The sequence below is a fragment of the Choloepus didactylus genome, chromosome 1 (assembly GCF_015220235.1).
Source record: "Choloepus didactylus isolate mChoDid1 chromosome 1, mChoDid1.pri, whole genome shotgun sequence".
Lineage (NCBI taxonomy): Eukaryota > Metazoa > Chordata > Mammalia > Pilosa > Megalonychidae > Choloepus > Choloepus didactylus.
Window position 1 is genome coordinate 85,471,177 of NC_051307.1, and position 26,266 is coordinate 85,497,442.

Sequence of the window (26,266 nt, forward strand, 5' to 3'; positions counted from 1 at the left end):
GGGATATTCTTTCTCAGTTCAAAAGTCCCACTGGAATAATTAGTTACCAAATTAATGCTTTATGGCTTGGCTTTTTTAGAAGGAAGCTCTCCAGTAAATCCAAGAAGTGGAAGTCAATATTTAACCTGGGACGTTCTGGATCAGACTCCAAATCGAAGCTGAGTAGAAATGGGAGTGTGTTTGTGAGAGGTCAGAGGCTCTCAGGTAAGAATAAGCATGAGTTGTAGTTTATGAGTTTTTTTCCTAGTCTGGTTTGATCACCTCAAACTCACCAGCCCTGAAACAGAAACCTATAAATTAAGTAGAGGGTCTTTCTTTCTCTTTTTCTTTCTTTCTTTTTTTTACATTTTATTTTGAAAGCATTTTAAATTTACAAAAAGATGCAAAAATAGTACGCAGAGAACCCGTATACCTTTCATGCAGCTTCCCCTAATGCTATAATCTTTCATAATTGTAGTACAATTATCAAAGCCAGAAAATTAATCTTGATACAATACTGTTAACTAATTTCCAGATCTTATTCAAATTTTACTAAGTGTCCCACTAATGGCCTTCTTATGGTCCAAGATCCAATGCAGGAACCCACGTTACATGTTATGTCTCCTTAATTTCCTTCAATCTAGAACAGTTCCTCGGTCTTTCTCTGTCTTCCATGACTTGGACACTTTTGAAGAGTACTGGCCAATTTTTTTGTAGAATATCCCTTGTTGGATTTGTCTGATGTTTTCTTATGATCAGATTGAAGTTATGCATTTTTGCACAGAAATGATGTTGTGCCCATCTCAGTGTACCATATCAGGAGGTACATGATTTCAATATTTTATTTTTGGTGACATTAACTTTGATCACTTGGTGAAAGTTGTATAGACAAGGTTTTGCCACTGTAAAATTATTATTTTTTCCTTTGAAAAGGCAATATCCCGTTTCTCATCATATTTTTGCCCATGAACGTTAGCATCCATTGATGATTCTTGCCTGGAACAGTCATTACTGTAGTGTTTGCCAAAGGTAATTTTTCTACTTCCATCATTCCTCCACATTTGTTAACTGGAAGTCTACTGTAAGGAAGAGCTGGCCTCTCTTCCCAGGGTCATGATTTTAAACAGGGATGCTGCACTGTGGGACTTATTTCTGACCAATGAATAGGAATTGATGCAGGAAGGAACTGAGGGACTCACTCTGTGATGGGGAATATAACCACCCAGCTGAATACTATGTAAGATAATACAGGTAAGGGAAGACTGAGGAAATTTTGGAACAACGATCTTCAGTGTTACACATGGAAAGTATGATAAAATGGGGGCAATACTTATGAAAACGAATTATAAAAGGTAAATGCACAATACAGTGACCAACCCTGGTTTGAAAAAAGAAAGAGTTACAAATGATAATTTTGGGGACAAATGAGGAAAAAGGGATATAGACTGAACTTTAGATGATAGTAAAGAATTGTCAATTTTCATAGTGTATTAATGGCTTAGTTTCTTAGGATTGTCATAATAAAGTACCACAAATTGGATGGCTTAAAACAGAAATTTAGTATGCCCTCATTTTAATTTGCCTAATTCCATCTGTCACAACCCTATTTTCAAATAAGGTCACATTCTGAGGTACTGGGGGTTGGGACTTCAGCATATCTATTTGGGGGACATAATTCAATCCATTACACATGCTAAAGTTGAAGTAGTTAAGGATGAAGTGTCAAAATAGTGACCCTCAAGTTCAAATGGTTCCTTAGCAAAATATAGGTAGGTATATAGATACAGATGTGGCAAAATGTTAACAATTGTTGAAACTAAGTGATAGGTTTAGAGGTCTCCAAATTTTCTGAATGTTTGAAAATTTTAATAATAATGATTTTGAAGGAAAATTGGAGAATTGGAATGTTTATATTTAATGCCTAAAGGAAAAATGAGAGTGAATATTTTAAAGACTTTCCTTGAGCCCAGTGATAACTGAATGCCAAGGATCAGAAAGCACAGATACTAGGAATCTTCATGTTTGCCTGTTGGTGAAATGAGGGATGTCACAGGGTTTTGTGGTTACAATGATAATGATGCAGGCTGTAAACAATAGAAAATCCAACTCAGTTGGCTTACATAACAAGGGAATGTGGGGCAGGCTGCGCGGGGTGGTGAATATGGTGGCTGTGTCGCATTTCTCTGGTTTTCTGCCACTGTGTCCTCCTCTGGGGTCAGCTTCATCCCCAGACTGGCCCCCTTTGCTGTGACTCAATGGCTGTAGTAGCTCTAGAATTTAGCTTTGAATACCAGTTATGTCCAGATGGAGAAAGAACATCATTTCTGGTGGTTGCTCCTAAGAGCAGGGACCCTGCTTTCGCCGAAGCCCCCAGCAAACTCCGATGATACCTCAACAGCCTTAACTGAGTCACAGGGATCAGCCCTATGGCCAGGGAGTGCCTCGTGCTGACTGACTTAGGCCTGAGTTCCAATCAATCCCTGTGGCATGAGGAACAGAATTACCAGTCAGATGCACGTAAAAGTACGGGGCTCTGTGAAAAGGGAGAAGAGGGAAGTGATTCTGAATAGGCGTCTATAATATTCACTCTTTGAGGAAACATATCTTTCACAAAATGGATAGACAGCCCAACTGGAGAGGGCAGGTTGCCATAGATAAGTGTAGATCAGATACAAATCAGAAATTAGGATAGTCTCAAAGGAGAATTTCAGGGGACGAGGACCTGACAAGAAGAAACTCCTGATCTAATAATATGAGATTTGCACATCAAAGAGATCAGTCCAGTTATAGACTCAGTGATACAATGAAAGAGGGAGAACAAAACAAAGTCAGGAAAATGAAATAAATGAGTTGCTTTGATCTTCACTTGGGAAGATTTCTACCCCCATATGGTTTCAAAAGGAGCAAGTCCAAGGTGCTGGATCAAATGGTGATGAACTCACATTGGGCACAGGATGTCCCTGGCCAGGGCTTCTCAGCGTGGTTGCCCCTCAGATCTGCCCACAGGTAGTTGACACCCACAGCAGTCTTGCCTCAGGAGGTCTGGGGTGAGTTCTGAGTCTTGGTAATTTTCTAAAAGCTCCACAGCTGATTCTGATATGTGACCAGGGTTGAGAAATGCTGGTCTAAGCTCTTCTGAACAAACTAATCAGAGATAGATCACCAAACCAGGGACATTTTGGTGGGATGAGGGGTGAAATTAAAGAACCATCAGTGTCAATACAAGGGGTTCCTTGCAGCCTTGACTACTGCCAGGGGGGCCGCCTTTCACCGGAAGAGTGTTGCTGAAACCCTAGAAACCAAAGACCAGTGGGCCTTACAATCGTAACTCAAGCGGAATCTGTAATTAAAGCTAGGCCACATAACCCGGCAGCATAATCCCCTCCCCGCCACCCCGGAGCAAGGCAGTATGATCTCTGTAACCGGCACTTGGGCTTGCTATTTGTTGAATTATGCATGTGAAAAAAGGGAATCAGTGGATTAATATATTAAAATAAATTTTTAAATCTTTAAATAAACTGTAATTAAAGCCATTTTGAAAATTTACTCACCATGAACAATTATTGGGTGGGCTGTTTTTGGTGAGGGGTGAAGGGGTGTTCAACCATATTTGGAAAATTGAACAGAGATAACTAAGGATCAGAAAAAGTGGGGAATTGACTGGTGGAAGATGCATAAACTTTGGAACCTCCCAGCGACAAATAATTGAATAGAATCAATTAAAACTTTTTTGTATATTATCAAACAGTAATAGTTCAGGCAATGCTCCAAAATGGATTCTTAGCAGAAGAATCCCAAAGCCATAGGGATAAGCGAAGAGAGGGACTCAGGGACCCAAAGGCTGCCAGAAGACTGGTGGATGCAACTCCATGAGGCTATGCCAAGGTCCCAGAAAGAAAAATATGAAACCAGGCCCTGAGCTCCTAGTTACTATCCAGAAAAGGTCCAGGGACCCCTTGGGAACTGTTCCCTAAATGCGCTAAATGTGCTGCTCTGGCCACCAAGGCTGTAAGGTGTGCACTGACCCCAGAGGGAAACACGGATCTCCCACACCCACCCAGAACTGCCCCCCACCTTCCAGGACACTCAAGGTCACCTGATCATGGGCTTTCAAGGCAGACACATGAAAACTGGAGGAAGTCCAGAAATGCAGCTCCCAGAAAACAGAGGCCCAAAGTTTGTCTCAGGATCCATGAATGAAGGGATGCTGACCAGGCAGTTTAAGGCTAATAAATCAGTGTTGTCAATTTGTGGGAACAGCAGACTTTTATAGGATAAGAATTCTGCTTTAATACTGAAGGTAAGGCTGTTTGTTGGAAGTCAGTCTCTGCCCTCCCCAGAGGTTTGAGGGGAGATGGCTGTGTCTTCCCACAGCCATGCCAGGCCAGGGCTAGACCTGGAACTGCGTAGGCCAAGGAGCTAATTCACAGCCTCCCGGAAGGAAAAATGAGGGAACTAAAAGAGGGACAAAGCAATTGAGTTACAGCCCAATTTGGGCTCGAGTCACCTCTGGTCGCTTGTCATAGAACCATCTCCTCTGTTTCTTTTGTTGCTGAGCTTGGTCTACGCTGAACAATTCTTACCTTCCACTGGGCACTTCCTCTGTTCTAGTTTAGTAAAACCTAATCATTTTATATATGTCACTCACTCAGTCCTCAAACAGCCCTTTTTTCTTCATTTTACATGTGAGAAAACTGCAGCTTGGAGAAGTTAAGCTGCTTGTCTGAGGTCACACAGCCCCGAAGTGGCAGAGTTGGGATTCAAACCCAGATCTGTCTGAATCCAGAGCTGCCTTGAAGGCCACTAATCCTGGGGCTCCTTCTAAGCTTCCAAACTGCCCTCTTTCTCCTCCTAGCAAACTCAACCTAGAAGGAACTCCCATCCAGCCACTTCAGCCCCACAAAGAGAGATGTTTGTCAAAGTGACTAAGACTGTGCCTGGAATAATAAAGTTTTACTTATTCAAACCTCCCACCCTTCCAAAAAACCTGCTAAAGTGGCTTACAAAGATGCACGGCATACACTAGGTACATAGTAGGTGCTTAATAAAGGTTTGGTTGGGATGTGCTCCCAGTGAGGCTGGTGGGTGAGGACACTGGAGGACCAGTGGGTAAGGACACTGCAGACTTGAAGGAGCAGAGCTACAACTGGGGAAGAAGGTGGCCCTGGGTCCCCTGGGTCCCCTCACCTCCTGTACCAGGTTCCCAGGTGCTGAAAAGGTGGCCCACAGCCTCCTGCCTGCTACACAGGACAGGCTGCCTGGGGACCCATGATTCTCTCCATGGATTCATCCTTGAGTGCTTCTGTATAATCAAATTGGGCTCAGGGCTCCTCATTTGCTAATAGCTATTTGACAAAATTGCTATTTACCTTTTCTCTAAAATGTTGGAAAACTTTGACCTTCAAATGCTGTTTTTTTTTTTTTTTTTGACAACGGCAGTCCCATTAAGGAAGTAGAAACACATAGAATGAGGTAAGGGAATGTTTTCCAATGGGCTAAATTATTAGTATTTGAAAAACTTTCCTAAGGAAGTTTCTCTTGTGTGCAATACAGCTTGACCTATTATCCTGAATGCTCCCTCTTGATATATCTTCACCAGGGATTTTTTTTTCTTTTTTCTTTAGTGGAAAAGGCTACCATCCGACCAGCTAAAAGCATGGACTCCTTGTGCTCAGTGCCTGTGGAAGGTGAGACTTTCAGTCACTTTCTGAACTGAGAATTACAACTGGGAGACTGGGGCCCACACACCAGACTTACGTTTATCCGCAGCCATCTCTAGTCATGATCATGCACGGTCAACCAGCCCCAAATCCCCCCCGACCCTTCTAGAACTCAGTGGGTTCCTTTGGCCCTTGCTATAACCTCCTCTACTCTTCCTCGGGGCTAGACCTAAAAGAGCTTTCTTCACTCTTAGCTGGTCACAGCTGGAGACCACAGCTGCTTTTCAGTCAAACCTGAACCAGGTAAAAGGTCAACACCTGAAAACTAAGGCAGACTAGGTTTCCCCCTTAGGTAAAGAGGAACAGCCAGGCATTGGTTTATACTCACAGTTTTGTTGTCTATGCCTAGATGCATATGTGTTTTAAATTTGGATGTTCCCACAGACATTAACTTCATAATGCTTGTCAAGTCATGATTTTGAGTTGGTAGAATCATTCATTCATTCATTCATTCAGCAGTAAATATTGATTGGGTGCCAGCTGCATTTGCAAACAATGACATCCTTTGTTGGGGCAGGTGTGTGTGTGTGTGTGTGTGTGTGTGTTTGTAGTTGCATGCGAGGTGACACCTGCCACCAAAACAGCATCTCACCAAGTATATTTTCACAGCTCTAGCCCTAAGGGCTGACTTACCTGTAACCTTACCTGTACCTCTTTTTGTTAAGCAGCCAACAAGTGCCATTGCAAGTTATAAGGCAAAGGGCTTCCCTATATTTACCCTATGACTTTCTAACTCCTTTAATACAAGACATTTTTTTCTCTTTAAAAATGACACAGTCTGAAACAATAAGGAAAATCATTAGGACAACTGTAAAAAAATAATTCCAAACTTGTAAAATACTCAGTGATGTTTCTTCAAGCTGATTCAATACCTTTAGCATTTTTCTGTCATCTTCATATTCATCCATTTGCTTTGATTTTGAAACCTTTTGGGCAGTTCTTGCCCAGCTTTGCAGGATTTGATACTTCAGAATCTTAACTCACCACTTAATGTGGGCATTGGGCAGATCATCTAACCCTTCTGGGCCTCAGTTTCCTCATGTGTGAAAGGGGATAATTACTTACCTTAAAGGTGGTTGTAAGAATTTAAAAAAAGTGACATAAAATGCCCAGCATGGCACTTAGCACTTAGTAAGAAATTATTTTCCATATCCCTGGCAATTCACTTGTCATTTCCCAGCTATTTATTTTCCATACAGACTTTATTCTTCTTTGCCCTCTCTTCTAAGAAAGTGAGAAGTCGTTCCTCACAACTTGCTTTCTAAATGTTTAGCCAATTCACATTTCTAGTCCCTCATCCCCTGAATCAATAGAAGGAAGCCTGGGAAAAGGTCTAGCCAAGAACAGCAGTTGTTTCCTTGCTGGGAAATCAAACCCTTATCTGGGTCCATCTGCAAGATAAGTCTTAAACAGAATAAAAACATTCTGTTGTTTAGCCCTTTCTCTCCTTCACTTTAAGCAGTCATTCTACTATCTCCCATCTGTCTTTTTATTTTTTCACGATCTGCATTTAATGCTAGGAAGATGACAGCTCTGTTCAGCCATCTTACAGGAGCCTTTTTTGGGAAACTGCTCTACCTGGAAAGGCTAAAACTGATCCCATGTGGCACCACAGCCAACGAGCCTGTCAGAGCTGCAGGTCACAATTCTGTGCCCATGAGCAAATGCCTCCTCTCTTGTCCTTTAGGAGAGTGGCAGTGCCCTTATTACAATGCTACACCTTTCTAGTATTCAAATGTTGTGTGCCTGCCCTTACTAGCAGGCTATGTGACTGTGTGTGTGCCCAGCCTACTGACCATGCATTTGTTCTTTTTTTCACTAGGGAAAGAAACCAAAGGAAATTTCAATCGAACAGTTGCCACTGGTGGATTTTTCATTCCAGCAACAAAAATGCATGCGACCGGCACGGGCAGCTCATGCGACCTCAGCAAGCAAGAGGGCGAGTGGAGCCAGGAGGGGATGCCAGCAGGGGCCGAGGGGGGCTTTGATGTCAGCAGTGACCAGAGCCAACTCCAGGGTGCCCAGGCCCGGCCCCCGCCCGAGCAGCTGAAAGTGTTCAGGCCCATTGAGGATCCCGAGAGCGAGCTTACAGGCTCGAAGATGCTGGGCATGTTCTACACTTCCAACGATGGCCCCAGCAAGTCTGTTTTCGCCAGCAGCCTCTTCCAGGTGGAGCCCTCGCCCCGCCACCAGCGCAAGGCCCTGAACATCTCCGAACCCTTTGCCGTGTCCGTGCCACTCCGTGTGTCAGCGGTCATCAGCACCAACAGCACACCCTGCAGGACACCCCCAAAGGAGCTGCAGTCTCTTTCCAGCCTGGAAGAGTTTTCTTTCCAGGGCTCTGAAATTGGAGGTTGGCCCGAAGAGGAGAAGCCACTGGGAGCTGAGGCTGCTACAGGTAAAGTAGGGGAGAGAATGTCTCTTTCAGTGCAAGAGGTAAAAGCCAGACTTCAACTTGCTTTCACAGAGGGTACGAGGCTATGTAGTGAAGTGGTTGAGGCTCTGGGCTCTGGAGCCAGACCTCCTGGGTACAAATCCAGGCTTGGCCATTGCCCTGTATGTGCTTCAGCAAGTTAACGCAACCACTCTGTGCCTCAGTTTCTTAATCTGTAAAAGGGGAATAACCACGTTAATGCTATTCTTCATAAGTTTGTGTGAATATTAAATTAGTTCATACAGGTAAAGTTCTCTGGATAGTGTCTAGTACATAGTGTGAAATAAATGTTGCATATTTTTATTCTGTTAGCTCACATAGTGAGAAGGTGGGAGGGAAGGCTCACAGAATGGAATGCAGAGCTGCAGAGTGGGAACTGGGGATTCAACTCTTCCAGACTTATTCTCTCTCCATCTATTCATCTCTCATTTCTACCTCATATCTACTTCTTTTTATGAGTTGGACTCATTTTCCTCCATTGTTCAAGGCTGTATCTGCACTGCAGAGAAGAGCTACTTGGAGCCTCAGCCTAGCAGCGGGGAAGAGCATCTTTCTTCCAATTTCACTATATCAAATGCAAGGAGGACTCTGATAGGGCCTGCTTGGGTCACATGCCCGGCTTTGGACCAATCGCCATAGCCAAGCTAGAAGGGTAGTAAGATTGTCCAGTCCTGAGTCTGGAATAAGGAAGGGGTTCTGTGATGGACAAACATGAGCCACCTTGAATGGAAGTAGGGGGTATCCCAAAGGAAAGGATGGCTGGCAGACAAGACAACAAACATTCTTTGTGACTTGAAAATATTTCTATTTCAATTAATGTTAATTAACTTTGGTGGGGGGGGGGGCACCTATTATGCTGTCAGGTTCTGCCCTAAGTGTAACAAGGAGGTGTAAAACCCATGATTTGAATCCAGACTAAAAAATCCATGCTTAATTTTAAGCACTCCACCATACTTCCTCGTATGTTTACTACAGTAAGACACTCCACTGTGTGAAGTAACAGAGATTCTTAAGACACGATCCCCTTCCCCAGTGAGCTCGCAAACCGGGACAGGAAACTGAAACCCTGCATTGAAGTACAGCACAGGGTCAGCCTGTGGAGGTAGCACAACAGCCTCCTTAGGCTGTTGGAATGAGGAAGGGCTTAGATAACTGAAAGTATCATGAAAGAGGTTCAGAAAGGACCACAAGGGCATCAAGGCAAGACAATTCTCTCAGAAGGATTCCAGGGAGATTTCTCAGAAGAGGTGACATTTGGGCTGGGCCTTGATAATGGGTAGGATTTCTCCTCAAGGAGACGTGGGGGAAGGGTATGCTGGTCTAAGAGGCCGCAGGATATTGTAGAGAGTGTGTAGGCTTGATTCAGATCCTGGCTTCACCACTTTCTGGCAGTGTGATAGTGGGGGAATTAGTCGGTATTTCTGAGACTATTTCTCATCTGCCAAGCAGGGATTGTTCCTGTCTCAAGGGCTGTGGTGAGGACTGAGTGGGAATGTCCACAGAATGCCCACCAGTGGTCTGACTCATAGCAGATGTTCAAGAAATGTTAGTCTTTTTCATCTTCCCTTTCCCTTCAGGATGGGGGCACAAGATGAGTAAAAACGCAAAGGCATCAAGTGATGCTTCATCTGGAGTGTGGTCCCTGGGCTGGTAGAGGCCGAGCAGGGTGAGAAATAGTAAAGGAAGTGAAGCCTTTGAGGAAAACAGTGTTTCCAAAGCCTTTTGTGAGATTGGTTATCTTCCCCAAAAAAGAGTGTCCTGGACCCTAATGGGTCTTTCAGACATCGTCCGTTAACTTTTTTGCCTCTCTCCATAATTAAGAATGCTCAGTTTGCATTAAATTGGTCTAGAAAAGACACTAAAGGGGACTCTGTCTTCTTCCCTGGCTGTGGCAGGATGGACACAGGATGGTTGGGGCAGAATGAGGGACCTTGTAGATCTAGGACCAAGGGCCAAAGGAAGACGCCACAAGATTCAGGGACTACAGGTCCTCTCCCCCTTCTCTCCTCTGGGGTTAACTTAAGGTTTCTTATCTCCTTCCAAAATCCAAATGGAGACCTTCACTTTCCTTAGTAAAATATTTTATTGTTTTTTTTTCTTTTGTGCAGTAGTAAGGAGTAAAGAGAAAGAATTAAAGATAATTTTTCAGTTTACCTAATTAAAATTTTTAGTCACTCCAGTTAAACCAATTCTACTATCCTTGGCCTATTTAAGTGAAATTCTAATGTGACCCAAAGGTAAGAAATATCAAGCATGTATTGCACTTGAAGTGTTGATAATTAGATCATTGATTGTTTCAAATGAAAAGTAAAGGATCCATCAATATAATCAAAATAATTGATTGCCTGATTTTTCCTGATTCAAAGCTACATCCTGCAAATGCTTGTTAGGAGGCAGGAGTAACCATATGACTTTAAGAAAATTTGATAAATGAAAATTCACAATTATCTTAAGGAGATATTAGGAGTTACCTCATCCTTTTACTGAATAATCTACAATAAAATTCTTTTAAATAGATAAATTTTAGTGCATCAGAAATATGATTCTACCTACAAAAATTTGTCTTCTCCATTTTGTACCAGAAGCAAGCCTATTTCTTAAAGCCGTGGTTCTATTAGTTAAGGTATGATCTAAGCTGCTGTGACAAAGAGAACCGAAACAGTGGTTCAAACAAGAGAGAAGCCTATCTCCATCATATGTCAGTTCAGAGCTAGGTGGTTATGATTCAGGAGATCATCCAGGGTCCCAGTTCCTTCCCCAAGAGTGTTGTTCTTGTCTGCCTGATCAAAGTTAGCTTGACACCACTGCATCCACATTCCTGCCTGTGGGAAGGGGATAAGAAGAGGAAGCCAAGGAGTTTCCACCTAAGGATGTAACCCAGAAGTTGCACACATCGCTTTCATCCCATCTGCCAAATCGTATTCACAGAGCCACACCTACCTCCAAGGAAGGCTGAGAAATGCCACTAGTTTGATGGCATGTGCCCAGCTAAAATGTGGGGATTGAGGGAAGTTTCTGATACCAATCAAAAGTGTGGGTTCTCTGCCTGATGCGTTCAAATGAAACACCAGGATTTCAAAGAAAGAAAGAGTATCTTGCTAGGTGCAAAGCAGGAGATCAGATGGGCTATCAGCCTAAAAATCTGTCTCCCCGAACTGCAGTTACTCTGATGGTTTTATAGTATGAAAAGATGGGCAGGTTTTAGGTTAATGAGCACAATGGCTCGCGATGAGGAGGTTAGAGATGATTTGGAACTGGAGTGAGTGAGTTCTGGGTGGAATCAAGGTCTTTCATTAATAAATATTAGAGATTGTCTTTAGTGATCATAAGACTCTAAAGTTGAAAAACAGGATAAGGGTGGATAAGTGAGGGTCAGTCACCAGGTTTTTACGATCACAAGATAAAGGCTATATAGTTATACAATCATTATCAGAGATCAAGGCAGCTGGATTAGAGTTCAGAGATTTCAGATATTTACCTCTGTCTATTCTAATATACCAGAAAATAAAAAGGAGTATTTATGTAATGATTCACTGGTCATAATCATCCCCTATATCCTAACTTCTTGGTTATGGTTCTATTTCTAAATAAAGAAGAGAGTGGATATTAGGGGACAGTGAGCATTCTCTTCTCCCATGTTCACTCACTTTGTGCATAATGTGTCCCATGCTGGGAACCTGACAGTGCCCTTTCCTTCTGAGCATTTGAAGCTTAGAAGTAGTCAGACAATTTGTCAACCAACAAAAATATACGGGACAGATAACCCCTTGCCAGGTAATTTCTAGGAATAGATATTGCCTCTGTCCTCAGGAACTTAACCAGAGATGGAAGCTATTACCTGCGAAAAGACAGTGGGAACCTGATGACTTGGTACCCAATATGTAATAACACTAAGAGCTGCAGGAGGTTGGAGGAAGGAGAGATTGATCTGGGGAGGCTTCAAAGGGGAGATGTTGGTAGTAGATTTATATCTTTAAGAATGATTTGAATTGCAGTGACCACAGCAAAAGACCCAAGGCCAGACAGGGGGCCACTATTTGCTCAGTGACATGTGGAGAAGTGGTAGGAGAGAAGAGTGGAGGTGTGGCTGAGTCAAGTTAAGGAGGGTTCTAAGTCTCTTAATGTAGGAGGTGGGCAACCACTGAGGATTCTCAGCAGGGGAGTGGGTGATATGAACTGGCTCACATTTAGCACAGGCCCTTCCTCCGCTCCTCACTGTGAGTCCATATCAATGATCACAGTCAATGAACAGAGGCCCCTGAGCTCTACAAAAAGAGAACCTGGTAAATTCTCCCAACCAAGAGCTCCCACTAGAATGCCAAAAATATCTTTTAAAAGAATTATTGAAGCATTTACTCTTTGTGGTATAATGAAAAATTTGGCTGGTCTTTGTCTCCCATTCCTGTTAACCTCTGAATCTTTGGAATTTTCTGTGCTCGGAATGTCTGTTGTCTTTCATGGTGGGTCCAGGGGCACACCTGATAATTTCAGAGTGGGGCCAGCCACACCTACAGCCTTAGGGTAAGGACTGGGCACACCAGAAAGACCAACCAGGTGATTACAGGGTTGGGGCTTTGAGCTGCATCATAGCAGCTCACCTGCCTGCACTCTGGGAGGTGAGGAGGTTGCAGATTGCGCTCAGCCACATGGACATTGATTCTATCAATCATGCCTGTGTAATGAGACCCCATATAAACTCGGGGCACTCAGAGCCCAAGAGAGCTTCCATGATTGAGAAAATACACCTCTGTGCTAGGAGGGTGACACATTCTGACTCCACATGGAGAGGACATGGAAGCTTGTTCATGAGACCGTCCCATGCCTTGTCCTGTGCATCTCTTTTGCCTGCTGCTTCTTTGTATCCTTTTACTATAATTAAACTATAATTCTAAGTTTAGCACTTTCAGAGAGTACTTAGTGATTCTAGTGAATTATGGCACCTGAGGGCATGGGGGGAACCCCTGAAATTTGTAACCTGTTGGTTGGAAGTGCAGCTGGCCTGGGCCCCAAGCTCACGAATGGTCCCTGAAGGACAATCTGATGGAGGATTGCCCTCAACCGGTGGAGTCTGGCCTAACTCCAGGTAGTTAAGAGTCAGAATTGACTTGGATTGTGTTACTGCAGTATTTATGACCCTGTTACCCAGAAGTTACACTTCCAGGAATTTATTCTAAATAAATAGTTTCACAAGTACAAAATGATGGAGCCTATCATGGCATCATTTGTCATAGCTAAAGACTGGAAACAACCCAAATGTGCATCTTTAAGGGACTGGTTGGATGACTGTGGTACGTCTGCCCGATCAAGTCCTACGGAGTCCCATAGTTTATGGGCCCATACCACGTCCCTCACACCCCCTGCTCACCTGTGGCTGGCAGTTTCTGTGCACAGGGAAGCATCCTATCTCAAGTGCCCACTTTGTGTTTCTGGTTTTCTACCTCAGGGCTTTTTCTGAATTCATTCTTCCCTTGCTCAGGATAGCCCAGAGGTATGGGGCAGCCCTCCGACCAGTTGGAGACAGAATGCAGTAGATAAATGACCCAGCCTCCCACAATTTGGAGGGGTGTTTATGAGGCACATTCTATATGGTCACCAGGGATTGAGTCCTGGTTGCTCAGCCTGGTAACCAGCTCAAAAACATACTCTTTAATGACTTTTCCTCCATTCCCTGTCTTACTTTCTGCAAGCCTGCTCCCTGGAACCACTATCCAAATAAGCTACCTTCTGCTAAGTCGTTTCTCAGGCTCTGCTTTGAGGGGAACCCAAGCTAGGACACATCTTAAAGAATGAACAATCCCCCTATATTTTAAAATCGTGTGAATTTCAAGATATGTTAAGGAGGAAAAGTACGCAACATAGAACAGTGTATATACTACATGCTATATTTTGTGTAATAAATGTGAGAAATAAAAATATATAGTGTAAGTATCTGCCTATATTTGCAAAAAGATACTCTGGAGGAATAAACCAGAAATGAATAAAAATGGTTGTCTATAAGGGATGGTGGGGATGTGAAAAAAAGGGTGGAAGCAATAGGTATGAAAGCAAGGCATCTCTGAGAATACCTTTTGATATAGTTTTAATTTTCTATATTTTTAATAGTTGATATTTTACATACTCAAAAATTAAATCAAATTTCAAAAAATAAGCCTCCTCATTGATGAGCAAAGGAGAAATAGCACTGTTGTCAATTCTGAAGCATAATTAGTTCAGACATCAGGATGCCAATTTCAATGCTGGCATTATGGTGAGATACTTTGGAGTTGTCACCAGAGTAACCTGTGGCATTGAGCAGGACAAACTTTTCTGAGCTTTTACTGTATGTCAGACACTGTACTAGATGCTTTGCCTCCATTATCTATTTAATCCTCACAGCAGCCCTGCAAAGCATGTGTTATTATGCCATTATACCAAGTTTACAAGATTTGTTGAGAAACTAGGATTTGAACCCAAGTTTCTTTAACTTCAGTCTAAATAATGATGCTTATTGAGGTTCTCCTGTGTGCCGAGCATTGCCATAGGTGCTTGGTCTTTATTCCACACTGTGAGAAAAGCCTTATTGTGATGAAATAAAGCCTTCCTTCACACAAGGCTGTAGAGGCCAAACTGGAGGTTTGTCTCCCTCTCCCTTCCCTTGGTAGATGTTTCAGATCAGACACAAGTTAATCACTTTAGAAATACCCAAATTGATGTGCAAATAAACCCTGGGAAGAGTCATGCAGGAAGCTGTCAATCAAAATCATAATATGTCTGTGCTGCTTAGAGTGAATAGTGGAGTGCTTGATCTCGCAGGGCTTGAGTTTCTTTCCTTATCTGCCAAGTTGAGAGGTTGGATGAGAGCAGCATTTTCAAGCACGGCTCTATTAATGGTTTGGATCAGATGATTCCTTGTCATGGGCGCTGTCCTAACTATTCATTGTAGGATGTTTAGCAACATCCCTGGCCTCTACCCATTACATGCCAGTAGCATTGCCCACCCCTTCTGGTTGTGACAATCGAAAATGTCTCCAGATATTGTCAAATGTTCCCTGGGTGGGGAGGGGAGCCCAAATGACCCTAGTTGAGAACCTGTGGCCTAGATGATCTTCAAGGTCTCCCCCAGCTCTAAGAGTCTGTGACTCTGGGATCTGAAGACAGGACATTCTTAGAAGGAAAGGGTAAGGTATGTGAGGGAGCTGAGAGCTGGGAGAATTCCCTCCATCCTAGTGAAGGACTAGTCCTGGTAGTCACTGTGCTGGTTACGGTCTCTCCTGAAATGAAGGCTCCTTCAACTGATAACTCACATCCTCATTTCAGCTTCTACACCTAAGAAGGCAGCTCTCGAGGATCCCAAGCCAGTACCTGAAGCAGTGGGGGCAGTGGAATGCAGCAAAGGCCTTGCCCTGGAGCCAGACGTCCAGCTGGAGGACAAGAAAACCTTGGAAACCTCCCTGGGTCCTCAGCATTCAAGTGAATTAGAAAAGACTCAAAATGCAGAGAAGGTGGCAGAGGAGGCTGGCCAGGTGGAGCCCAGCGTTCTGCAGGAGAGCCCCAGGACCAGAACAGAAGCTGTGTTTCTCCATGAGATGGTAAGGTGGACTCACTGCCTGGTCCAGCCAGGTAGACCCTTTATTTCCCGAGGGTTCTTGTTACAGCATGAAGTAGATTCTTTTGGAATAAAAGTTTCTGCCAAAGGGACTTTAGGAGATAATCAGGTTTAGTGGTTTTTTGGCTGTGAACTTTTCAGAGGTCTGCAGTATTGGGAACCATCCAGCTCAAATTCCCTAGGGCAGACTTGACTCTAAATATTTCTAACCTGAAGTCACTGTAACCAGTAACGTGTCCTTGGAATCTGAGAAGGTGGCACAAAATCTGCTTGACATACCCCAGTTTCAAATATGATGACCATTCACGGGGTAGAACCCTCTGTTCCAGATAGCCTGGATGGAGAGTTGTCGGCACTTGTTTATAAAATCTCCTGAAAGGATCCATTCCTTCCTCCTATGGCTTGGAGAAGTTAAAATCTGATGCCGGAGCTGATTAAAATGTGTCCACTTTTCAGGTTGAAATTTCCCAAGAAGGTTGTATGGGATGTCCTCAGATAAGATGAAGGTGTGGTGAGGATGTTTTCCAGAAGGCTTAGGGAGGATTCCTGCATTTGCCAGATAGCTCATTGAGCTGGAGGAGTATGCCAGAGGGGAGAAGAAGGCTCTTTGCCTTTTGACTTGCTTCCAGGGACTGCACAAAAGGACTGTGCTCTGGGAATTAGGGCAGTGGCCTCAGGAAAGCTGAGTGAGGGTTTGCGTTTGTTGAAGGGGAAGGATGCAGAGATTCTTATGGGGATTGAATTCTCGGAGAGTCCAGGTAGGTGTATGGCATTGTTTTGAGAAGGCAGATAAAGTAAATTGGTGCTAGAAGGAGAACCAGGGTGAATTTGAGGGAACAAGTAAAGGCATGCAATTCATTCATTTGTTTAAAACCACGTCTTCAACACCTGCCTTGTGCCAGGCACTACACTGGACACTGGGATCACTCACTGCACCGAACAAGACTGCCACAGTCCATGCCTAGTTAGAGCTGTGGGTCTGTAGGGGAAAGGTCGGTAAAGAAGTCATTCCTAGAGAAGTATGGAGCATATGACAGGAGAACCTAACTTAGTCAGAGGGAGGTGGGGTGTCACAAGGGTCAAGGAAGGTTTCTCTGAAGGAAAGACATTTAGGTTGAGAAATTCATCAGGAGAAAGTTTCAGGAGAAAGGAGGTGGGGTGAGAAGGGGAGTCTTCCAGGTAGAATAAGACACTTCATGAATCTGAGGCAGGAGAGAGCATGTAACATTCTAGGATCAGGAGAGCTGGGCTGGAGAAGGTGAGGCTCAGCGGGGAGCAGGAGCCACGTCAGGCAGGACTGCATGGAAGGGATTTGGGGCTTAACCTAAGTGTGACAGAAAATCATCTGGTATGTTCAGAATTTTGTCTTTAAAGGGTCACTGTTTTTTGTGAGGAGAATTTCTGGCTTGGAGAAGGGCAAGAGAGGAGGCAGGGATGCCAGTTAGGATGCTATTGTGTGTCAGAGCAGGTAAGAAAAGATGGTGGGGACTAGGGTGGGGACAATGGGCATATGGAGAAATGGAGAGATTCAAGATCTACTTAGAAGGTAGAATAAACAGGACTTGCTGAAGGATTGGACAAGGACTGAGGAAAAAGGAAGAATCAAGAACACCTCTTAGGTTTCTGGTCTGAGCAAACGATGCACTGTGGGTCCACTTACTGACACAGCGGAGTGGAGGGGGAGTTTAGATGTTCATTTAGTCATCCAAACTGATTGATTTCTTCATGAGCTCAATAAATGTAGGTGCTGAGGTGAGTAAAGGGATGAGTAAAAGGCTGTCGCTGCCCTGAAGGAGGGCACAGTCTAGTAGGCAAAGTTGCAGTGTACCCAAATAAATATAATATGGAACAATCAGATCTCAAAAATATCCCTGCCTCTTGAACAAGCAATCCTACTCCTGGAGATTTATCTGAAGGAAATAATTCAAAAGAAAACAATGAGTCCATTTTGATTCAACAGACCCTTTATTGAGCAACTACTCATAGTATACCAGGCACCGTGGGGCCCTGAAGACTCAAAGACAAATAAACACAATTCCTGACCTCAAGTTGCTCATGACCTATGGAGAAAAACAAGACGAGCATACAGGTAACCGTTCTGTGAAACAGCATGTGATCAGCAGCGACGAGAGGTCAGCAGTCGACATCTGAGGAAGACTTGCTTACCCACAGGTCAGAGACTGAGCCCCAAACAGCTTCTCTTTGGGAAGAATTAGGCCTTAAAACAAGAAATGAAAGGAACTGAAATGTGTTTCCCTGGCCCTGAGCAGGCCTCCTTCCACCCTTTTCCTGTCTGCAGCGTTGGACTTTGTGTAGGGAAAGGGAGGAGTCGAGAAGGACAAAGAGAATCTGGACTTGTGACTAGAGGTGAGGCTAGGATAGCAAACAAGATGGCGAAAGAGGAGGCAGTTCAATGAGCACGGAAAAGAAACCCCTGCCATGTTAAAAGTGGTTGTCTGTGGGCAACAAGAATATAAGAATTTGCTGTTTTTGTATTCTTTTCTTTTTTATATATTTAAATTTATTTCTACATGGAATGTGTATTTCTTTGGCAATAAGAAAAAACTATATTTATTTATTTGGAAAGCAAATCTCAGGGCAAGAGTTAACATTTTCATTCCACTGGGAGAATCTCATTCTTGTTTGGCTCAGGTAAATCTGAGGTCAAATGAGAGCAGGGGTTTTGCTTGTTTTATAAGGCAGTTGTGTATGGGGATTAAGTGCTTCTGTTCTGCTGTAGACAGAGCTGTGAGTTTCAGTCCTGCTGCTGTGTGACTTAGGTAAACTGTTAATTCTCTTTGAACATAGGTCTCCTCATCTGTAAAATGGATGTCATTATAGTAGCATTTATCTTGTAGGGTTATTGTGAAAATTAAACAAGAAAATACATTTAAAGTATTTTGTGGCACATGACACACAATAAATATCTGTTGTTATTATTGATGATGTATCCTTTATTTGTTGAGGTAGCACAGTCTGGCACTGTTCCAGGCTTGCTGGGAAACTGTGGATGCCAATGCCAAGAGCCCTTGGCTCTAAAATAATCAGTGTCTTGATGTTTTTCAGGATGAAGATGATCTGGCCAATGCCCTCATCTGGCCTGAGATTCAACAAGAGCTGAAAATCATCGAATCCGAGGAGGAACTCTCCTCATTGCCACCGCCTGCTCTACCGATCAGCCCAACCGAGCCAAATCTTGAGTCCAGCCCAGGACCTTTTGCTTCCACAGAGCTTCCTGGGCGCTTGCCTTGTGGCTCCACCCCAGCTCCAGCCTCAGCCCCTCTAGAGGAGTGGACCAGGGACCCAACGAATCAGAGCACACAGGGCTCTTCAACTGCAGTCAATAGAAAAAAGCCGGAATCAACCAGCAGCCTCCAGAGAGCAGCTCCTGAGAAGATCCAACGCCCAGACCCCACCAGCCTGGCTCCCCTGGAAATAGCTCCATTTGAGAAGGCTTCTCCGCAAACAAAGGTAGAGATGGGAGGCTCAGGGAAACTATCTCCTCCCCTCCCGCCTGCTCCTCCCCCTCCAACTCCTCTAGAGGAGGCGCCTCAAGACCAGCTGATAAAAACCAGCCCTGAGAGAGAAGACCCATCCAGGAATTTGAAGACAAGCCCCTATTTAGATCAGCTGAAGTCCAAAGGCAGCCTTGGTGTCCCCAGCTTTTGTCAGGGAGACAAGGCTGCTCCAGGATGGAGTGAGAAGCAAAACCTTATTACTGCTGCACCTGAGGGAAAAGATCTTTGTTTTCCAAGACCAACAAGGGAGATTGAGGTCTGTCCACAAGGAGAGGTGGATGTCACCCATTCAGTACAGGAGCCCTCAGACTATGATGAAGACGATGCTGTGACAGACATTGCCCAGCATGGTTTGGAGATGGTGGAGCCCTGGGAGGAGCCCCAGTGGGTGACAAGTCCCCTTCACTCCCCCACCCTGAAAGATGTGCAGGAGGCCCAGGTGCAGGGCCCTCAGGGCCACCGACTGGAGAAGAGGTTTTTCCACAGGCCCACCCTTCGCCAGAGCCATTCTCTGGATAGCAAAACCACAGTTAAGAGCCAGTGGACTCTCGAGGGTCCCTCCTCCAGCAGCAGCTGTGCTAATCTTGAAACAGAGAGGAATTCTGACCCTCTACAGCCATTGGTATCCAGAACAGGGATTACTGGATGGGAAGAGAAAGCCCTGAGGTCCTTTGAAGAGTTCTGTGGCCTGAAAGAGACAGAGGCTTTTCCCCGACAGAAGGGACCTGATGGTGTGCAGCCCACACCAGCAGAAACCACCTCTGTCAGTCTAGCAGAGGGAAAGGAGCTGGAAACACACCTGGGGCATGACAGCCCACAGCTTGAGCGAGGGGATGACCCTGGGCCGGTGAGCTGCAAGGAGATTTCACCCAGCATGCAGGACAGCATCTCACAAGGAGAGAATCCTCCAAAGTTACAACTGAAGAGCACTGAGTGTGGGCCCCCCAAAGGGAAAAATAGGCCTTCTTCCCTCAACTTGGACTCTGCCATTGCCATTTCTGACCTCTTACGGTTTGAGAATGTAGCCTCATTTGGTTCACCTGGAATGCAGCTCTCTGAGCCGGGAGACCCAAAGGTCACATGGGTGGCCTCATCTCACTCCAAAGCAGACCCCTGGAAGGACCACTCTCAGGACTCCCAGGACCTGGACCTTGTAGCTCATGCCCTGACAGGGCGCCGCAACTCTGCTCCCATGAGCGTGTCGGCTGTGAGAACCTCCTTCATGGTCAAAATGTGCCAGGCCAGGGCAGTCCCGGTCATCCCACCCAAGATTCAGTACACGCAGATCCCACAGCCCCTGCCCTCTCAGGGCTCAGGGGAGGTTGGGGTTCAGCCTCTGGAAAAGAGCCAAGAAGAACACAGCGCAGGTGGTGGGACCTCTCAGAAACCTGCCAAAGATGATTCTCCCACCTCTCTGGATAGCCCAAAGGGGGAGAAACCAAAGAAAGATACAGGAGCCACAGGGTCCACACTGATGGATGGAACTGCATCCTGCAGGTGTGAGGGATCCACCCTTTCTCCAGAACCAGGCTTGTCTAACCTGCTCTTCACCCAGGATGCAATAGTGCAATGTAGAAAGCGAACATCAGAGACAGAGCCTTCTGGGGACAACCTTGTTTCTTCAAAAATAGAGCGACCATCTGGGAGTTCTAAGCCTTTCCACAGAGCAAGGCCAGGAAGACCTCAGAGCCTAATTTTATTCAGCCCTCCCTTCCCCATTATGGATCACCCGCCTCACTCAGCCACAGTGACAGATTCCAGGGTCCTACTGTCCCCTATCCGAAGTCCCACCCAGACAGTTTCCCCTGGCCTTCTTTGTGGGGAGTTGGCAGAAAACACATGGGTCACACCAGAAGGGGTTACACTTAGGAATAAAATGACCATCCCTAAGAATGGCCAGAGACTAGAGACCTCAACCAGTTGTTTTTACCAGCCCCAGCGGAGATCAGTGATTCTGGATGGAAGAAGTGGGAGGCAAATAGAATGACATCAGTTTGCCTGAAAAATTGTCATGATTCATCTGGATGTTATTACAGGGTCAATTTGCCATTACCCAAACACAGGTTATCCAAGTTTGGGATTATTTTGGCCTCTGATTGTTCCTCTTTCTTCAGCCTTTTGACCATTTATTTTGTCCCTTTGCCATAAAAGTGGTCAAGGGGTGGACCAAGAGATAAAATTTAAGGAAGTCCATAAGAGCAAGTGGGAAAAGGTCAAGTGAGGGAAGAGGTTGAAATGCTTGCCTCCAGTGAAATTGGGGCTTCTCTGTGAGTTGCATTACTCCCCATTACCATCATCTATCACTGTTAAGAGCTGGCTGTGATAATGCACTTTGAAAGAAAGAGAAATCCTTTACCTATGTCGGAAAATACTGCTATTGAGGTTGGAAGGCCTTCTCTTTACTTCATGCTTTTTAATGCTTTATAAAGCATTGTTTTTTCAGACATGTTTGCTAACAAGCTTTGCAAAAGTGTACTATCAAGAGTAGAAGCAGATTTGGGAATGCAAACTAATATGCATGGAGGTATTGGAGTGGGTGAGTCTGCCCATTTCTCTTTCCCTGGAGTCCCTACAGAGCAGTCCAAGATGGCTCCACATACCCACACAGAGACTCAGAATCTATACTCAAGAGCAAACATTGAGACTTGCACCATCCAACTTTCTGACGTTTGTTAATTTGGGACTCCAGCTGCCACTGCACTGACCTGTGATTTATAAATCCAGTAGCTGGGAAGGGTGGGGGCTGAGCTGAGGTTATCATAATGAAATGTGCTGAATTTCCATTCAAGTATGCAGTAGCTCAGTGAAGTTATCTGCTGCTTTTCCAGCATCAGATTCTAAGAACTGCATGTCATCATAGAGAAAAGCCTCATGTATAAGCAGAACACACCAAACTTCATGTGTTTAAATTGGTGGGGCATTGGCAGAAAACACTTCTAGCTTAGCTTCACTCCTCTTTTATACTGGGCTGGGACCAAGAGTACAGGAGATGGTGAAGAGGGAGACCTAGGGGGAGTAGGAAGAGCCCTGAGATGGTGACTCTCACTACAACTTGGTGAGAGTTGCTCTTCTTGAAAATTTATTTCATTTTAGCCCTTTCTCCATTTCCCTCTATTGCTGAAGAGCAAATTTGAGTCACCTCTGCCTTAGGTAATTCCCCTCAACCACCACCCATGCCAGGCACTCAAACTTGCTCTTCACCTTTGTCTATTTACAAGCAGAATCAATAAACCAATGTGATTTCCTTTTAGTTATTTAGAATTTCCCATGGTTCTTTCCTTTTCAGCTGGAGAGAGGGAGAACCACTGTAACCTGCTGGCAGATTTTTGGTGCTCCCCCAAAGTGACCTCCACAAGAGCCCTTCTCAAGGCAAAACCCATCAGTGTATCAACACTTTCTAAGCCAACCATATTTTTTTGAGAAACCAAGGAAAACAGGAGCTATTTTTTTTAGCCCTATGCACCTCTTCTCAGGTTCAAGCCAGCTGAAACACTATCCAGAAGCTCAGTCACTGCAGAAATTTCTCTAAGGCCTAGCAGTACCTTTGGGCAAACCCCTCAATCAAGGCTGGTGCAGGACAGGGTAGGGGCTGAGCTAAAGTTATCTCCTCCAATGAGAAAGTGGAAGCCAATGTCCTGCCACAGATAAATATTTTCTCTTCTTCCCTGATAAGCCTAACAAACAGCTTTTAAATCTTATCCTGTACCTTTTAAGCCAGTGTCTGTGGCAGGGGTAGGTGGTAGGGAGTGTTGAGGTCAGGTGATGAGTTCTGCCTTTAGTGACCACTGAGATAGAAGAGCAGGGGGAAGAGTTAATAGGCCTTTGGCCAGTGTCCAACATCCCTAGGGTATAGTGATTTTCCCCCTAGGCAAGCAAGGGGAAGAAATATAGTGGTGACAGATGAGAGAGACCATGTTCCAGAGATTTGCAAAGCACATTCCTGCCTTATCAGAAAATGTGGTCAATAGACTTTATGTCATTCTCAGTGCACTTGTGGTGTCTGTGCTTTGATAAAGACCATGTCCCAGTAAGAATGTGAGAGAGGGGAGGGATTGCACTTTGCTTCACCATCAGAACTCTGAGCCGAGTAATGCAATATTTAAACTATTTTATGATTATTTTAAATTCTTGTTTGTTACACTTCTAGAATATATATATTTTTTCTTGGTATAGACTGAAAAGCCATCATTTACATATTAACAAATGACTTCAGTTCTAAGGGTCGAGGCACCTATGTAGATGGCTGCCATGTCATTTAGACACTGACAACTGTCATTTGTAGCATCATTTTCAGGAGTGTGGATGTGTGGATGTCATCATGAAACACACTGACAGCTCTCTAGAGACAGTCCTCCCTCTGAGCTTTCCTAGCCAGTCAATTCTAGAAGGCCTTGGAAGCTGACTCATCTTCAGTGTCCCACTGCTAAAGTGTGGATCTCTTCTTGGATTGTCTTCCAATCTGACAACTGTTACAAACATATTCATAAACTTCCTGTGGTCTGGTGCTGATAAAATTTCATTACATGACAAAGAAAACTCATTTTATTTTTCCATTTGTTCCCCAAAATACCCTAGGATTACCTATTTGGTCACCCACTTGGGGTTCTGGAAAATGGACCCCCCTGAGAACGGCTGGATGGAAATTAGATTGCCGCTTCCATCCAGGGGAGGGACAGAACACGTGCTGCTGTTTTGAGGATCTGCCTGGTGCTGTTGAAAGGGCTGCAGTAAACTCTTGAAGGACAAAGGACTCCTTCAGATTAGTTTTCAGTCCTCACACTGAAAGCTGATTTAAAATGTTGAATTTGAACTCAAATGCATGCATGTTACCAGTGTTTTATTTCAGTGTTAACGGTTGCTTAAGAAGGTGACTACGTATATTTATTTGCAAATTGGCCCTGCTAGGCCAACTTTTTTTTTTTTTTTTTGCCAAAATGGACTAAAGGATAGAGAGAATTTGGTTCTTATTCCCTGCTTCACCTGGAATATGAAGAGACTTGACCAAGAACCCCAATAAGACAGTGTCATCAAAATTTAAGCTCTAAACTTCAAAATTGAATGGTCCAAGTCAAATTTCTGGATTCTAGAGACATTAAAAATGTCAATGTCATTTTCCTCAACAAATAATATATATCAAGAGTTTAGGAATATTTCACTGGATACCTGAAAACTCCTAAATCTTTGAAGAGTCTAATAAAAAAAAAAAAAAAAAAGAAAAAATGGTAGCAAATTAAACAGCCCATTAAACAACCAGGAACAAGATTTAGAACCATCTAGAACCAAATGAAGGAGGAAGGGGAAAAACGGAGCAAGTGGCATCTTCTAAAAGGATTGTTAATTGTGTTCAGGTGACCTACTACTTTAAATGCCAGATTTTTTAAACACAATTGTAAATCCAATAGAAGGTACCAGTGAGAACTTTGCTTTGATCATGTAAGAAATTAGAGTGGCAATTAAGTTACAATAATTAGTTCTGAGATAATGGTGTGGTCCTAATTGGTTTGGTTATGAAGACTTGTTAGATCTCTGCATATGAATCAGGTAAGATCATGTTCCATACTCTCCGAGGGGATTTTAGAGACTTCCATTATCATGAAGTAGGTTAACTCCTGTTGATGATGAAGTCATAAGTCCAAGATAAACTGTTACTTTGCCTAGTGTTCAGTACATGATAATCCCGTATTTGACTAAATTGGATGGAACAGTCCTTTGTCTACACTGGCCTTATATTCTTGCCTGCAGGGATACTGAGGAACACTAAGATTCATTTCCTGGGGTTGGAGTGGGAGAAGTTCACACTAGGTCCAAGACCCACCAAGATTGATTAGGGCCACATTCTATATGGCCAATCCTATCTGATGACAACATGAATCTTGGGGTTAAGTGTTGCCAACAGTATGAGTTTATGCACTACCTGCAGGAAGGTCAGCTTGATATTTGGAATGACAAAGAATATGTTCTCCTTTACTTTACCCAACACCTTTTCCAGCAAAGCAAAGGCCACAAAAGGGAGTCAGCATCTTTCCAAGCATGGAGAGAAGGGAAAAATGGTGAAAGAAGATTGCCTGAGATCAATGCCATTCCAAATAGTATAAAATTAGGAGCCACCACAGATTGACAGGCACGTAATAGCTCATTTGTAACCTTGAGATTCATGAGCAATGCAGGGATTACTTCTCTTTGGTGGTGAAGGAAGACACAGCTAAATATAAAAAGCCCAGAGAGTACACAGCCATGTGTTTTACTGGATGAATCACACGCTTTACAATAATTTAATGCCATAGTACTTCTTGGCCTGTAATTCTGCAAAGTAAAGCACTTTTTCAAAGTCTATTAGAAAGCCACAGGATTTCATCTGTTGAGCTCCACAAATGTTTCCAAAGATATAACCAAAATGTTTTTCTACTGATCAAAAAAGTATAAGCAAATATTAAGCATATCCATGGAGACATTTAAATGTAATAAAAAAAGATTGTTATGCTTTAAAAATTACTCTAATAAATGATATAAAGTATAATGTTTATAATGGAATTACGAGTTAGAGGATATGGGGTCGTCAAAACCAATAATCAGAAAAGTGGATTATGTGTATTAGGCTTATTGTTTTAGTTTGTTCCTTCCCTTCAGCCCTTTCTGAACAATGTGATTGGACTTGGGCCTTGGTTTTGTGGTTACTCAGGCCGGGTTTGAGGGTAAGTGTTGGACTGGATAGTGGGATGGGAGTCAATGTTGGGTTGTGGGTACTCTGGTTTCATATAGTGTTATGGACAATGAACCTTTAAATTACAGAGCTAAAAGGACTCTAAAGATCATCTAGTCCAACCTCTTCTTTGCATAGCAGGTGGGGAAATATGAGGCAAGGTCATGGAGCCCACTAACCTCAGAGCTGGGAAGAGAATCTCATCTTCCTGGACTCTCAGGCTCCTGTACTTGGATCTTCCACCAAAATAATATCCTTTCAGGCTCAACCCATTCTCTCCTCACTGCTCTTTGCCTTGTACATAGAAGGTGATCATAAACATGGAGGGAT

At 43.9% G+C, this 26,266-nt stretch overlaps 1 protein-coding gene across 1 annotated transcript in view; it reads left to right on the forward strand.

Annotated features, from left to right (window-relative positions):
* Positions 1 to 24,486, forward strand: part of ARHGAP31 (Rho GTPase activating protein 31) — a 133,221-nt gene extending 108,735 nt beyond the window's left edge. Inside the window, exons 8-12 of the mRNA XM_037835983.1 lie at positions 80 to 204; positions 5,604 to 5,666; positions 7,522 to 8,097; positions 15,430 to 15,701; positions 18,785 to 24,486. Of these exons, the coding sequence (XP_037691911.1) occupies positions 80 to 204; positions 5,604 to 5,666; positions 7,522 to 8,097; positions 15,430 to 15,701; positions 18,785 to 21,223 (3,475 nt within the window). The 3' untranslated portion in view covers positions 21,224 to 24,486. The remainder of the gene's footprint in view (positions 1 to 79; positions 205 to 5,603; positions 5,667 to 7,521; positions 8,098 to 15,429; positions 15,702 to 18,784) is intronic.
* Positions 24,487 to 26,266: the final 1,780 nt, after the last annotated feature.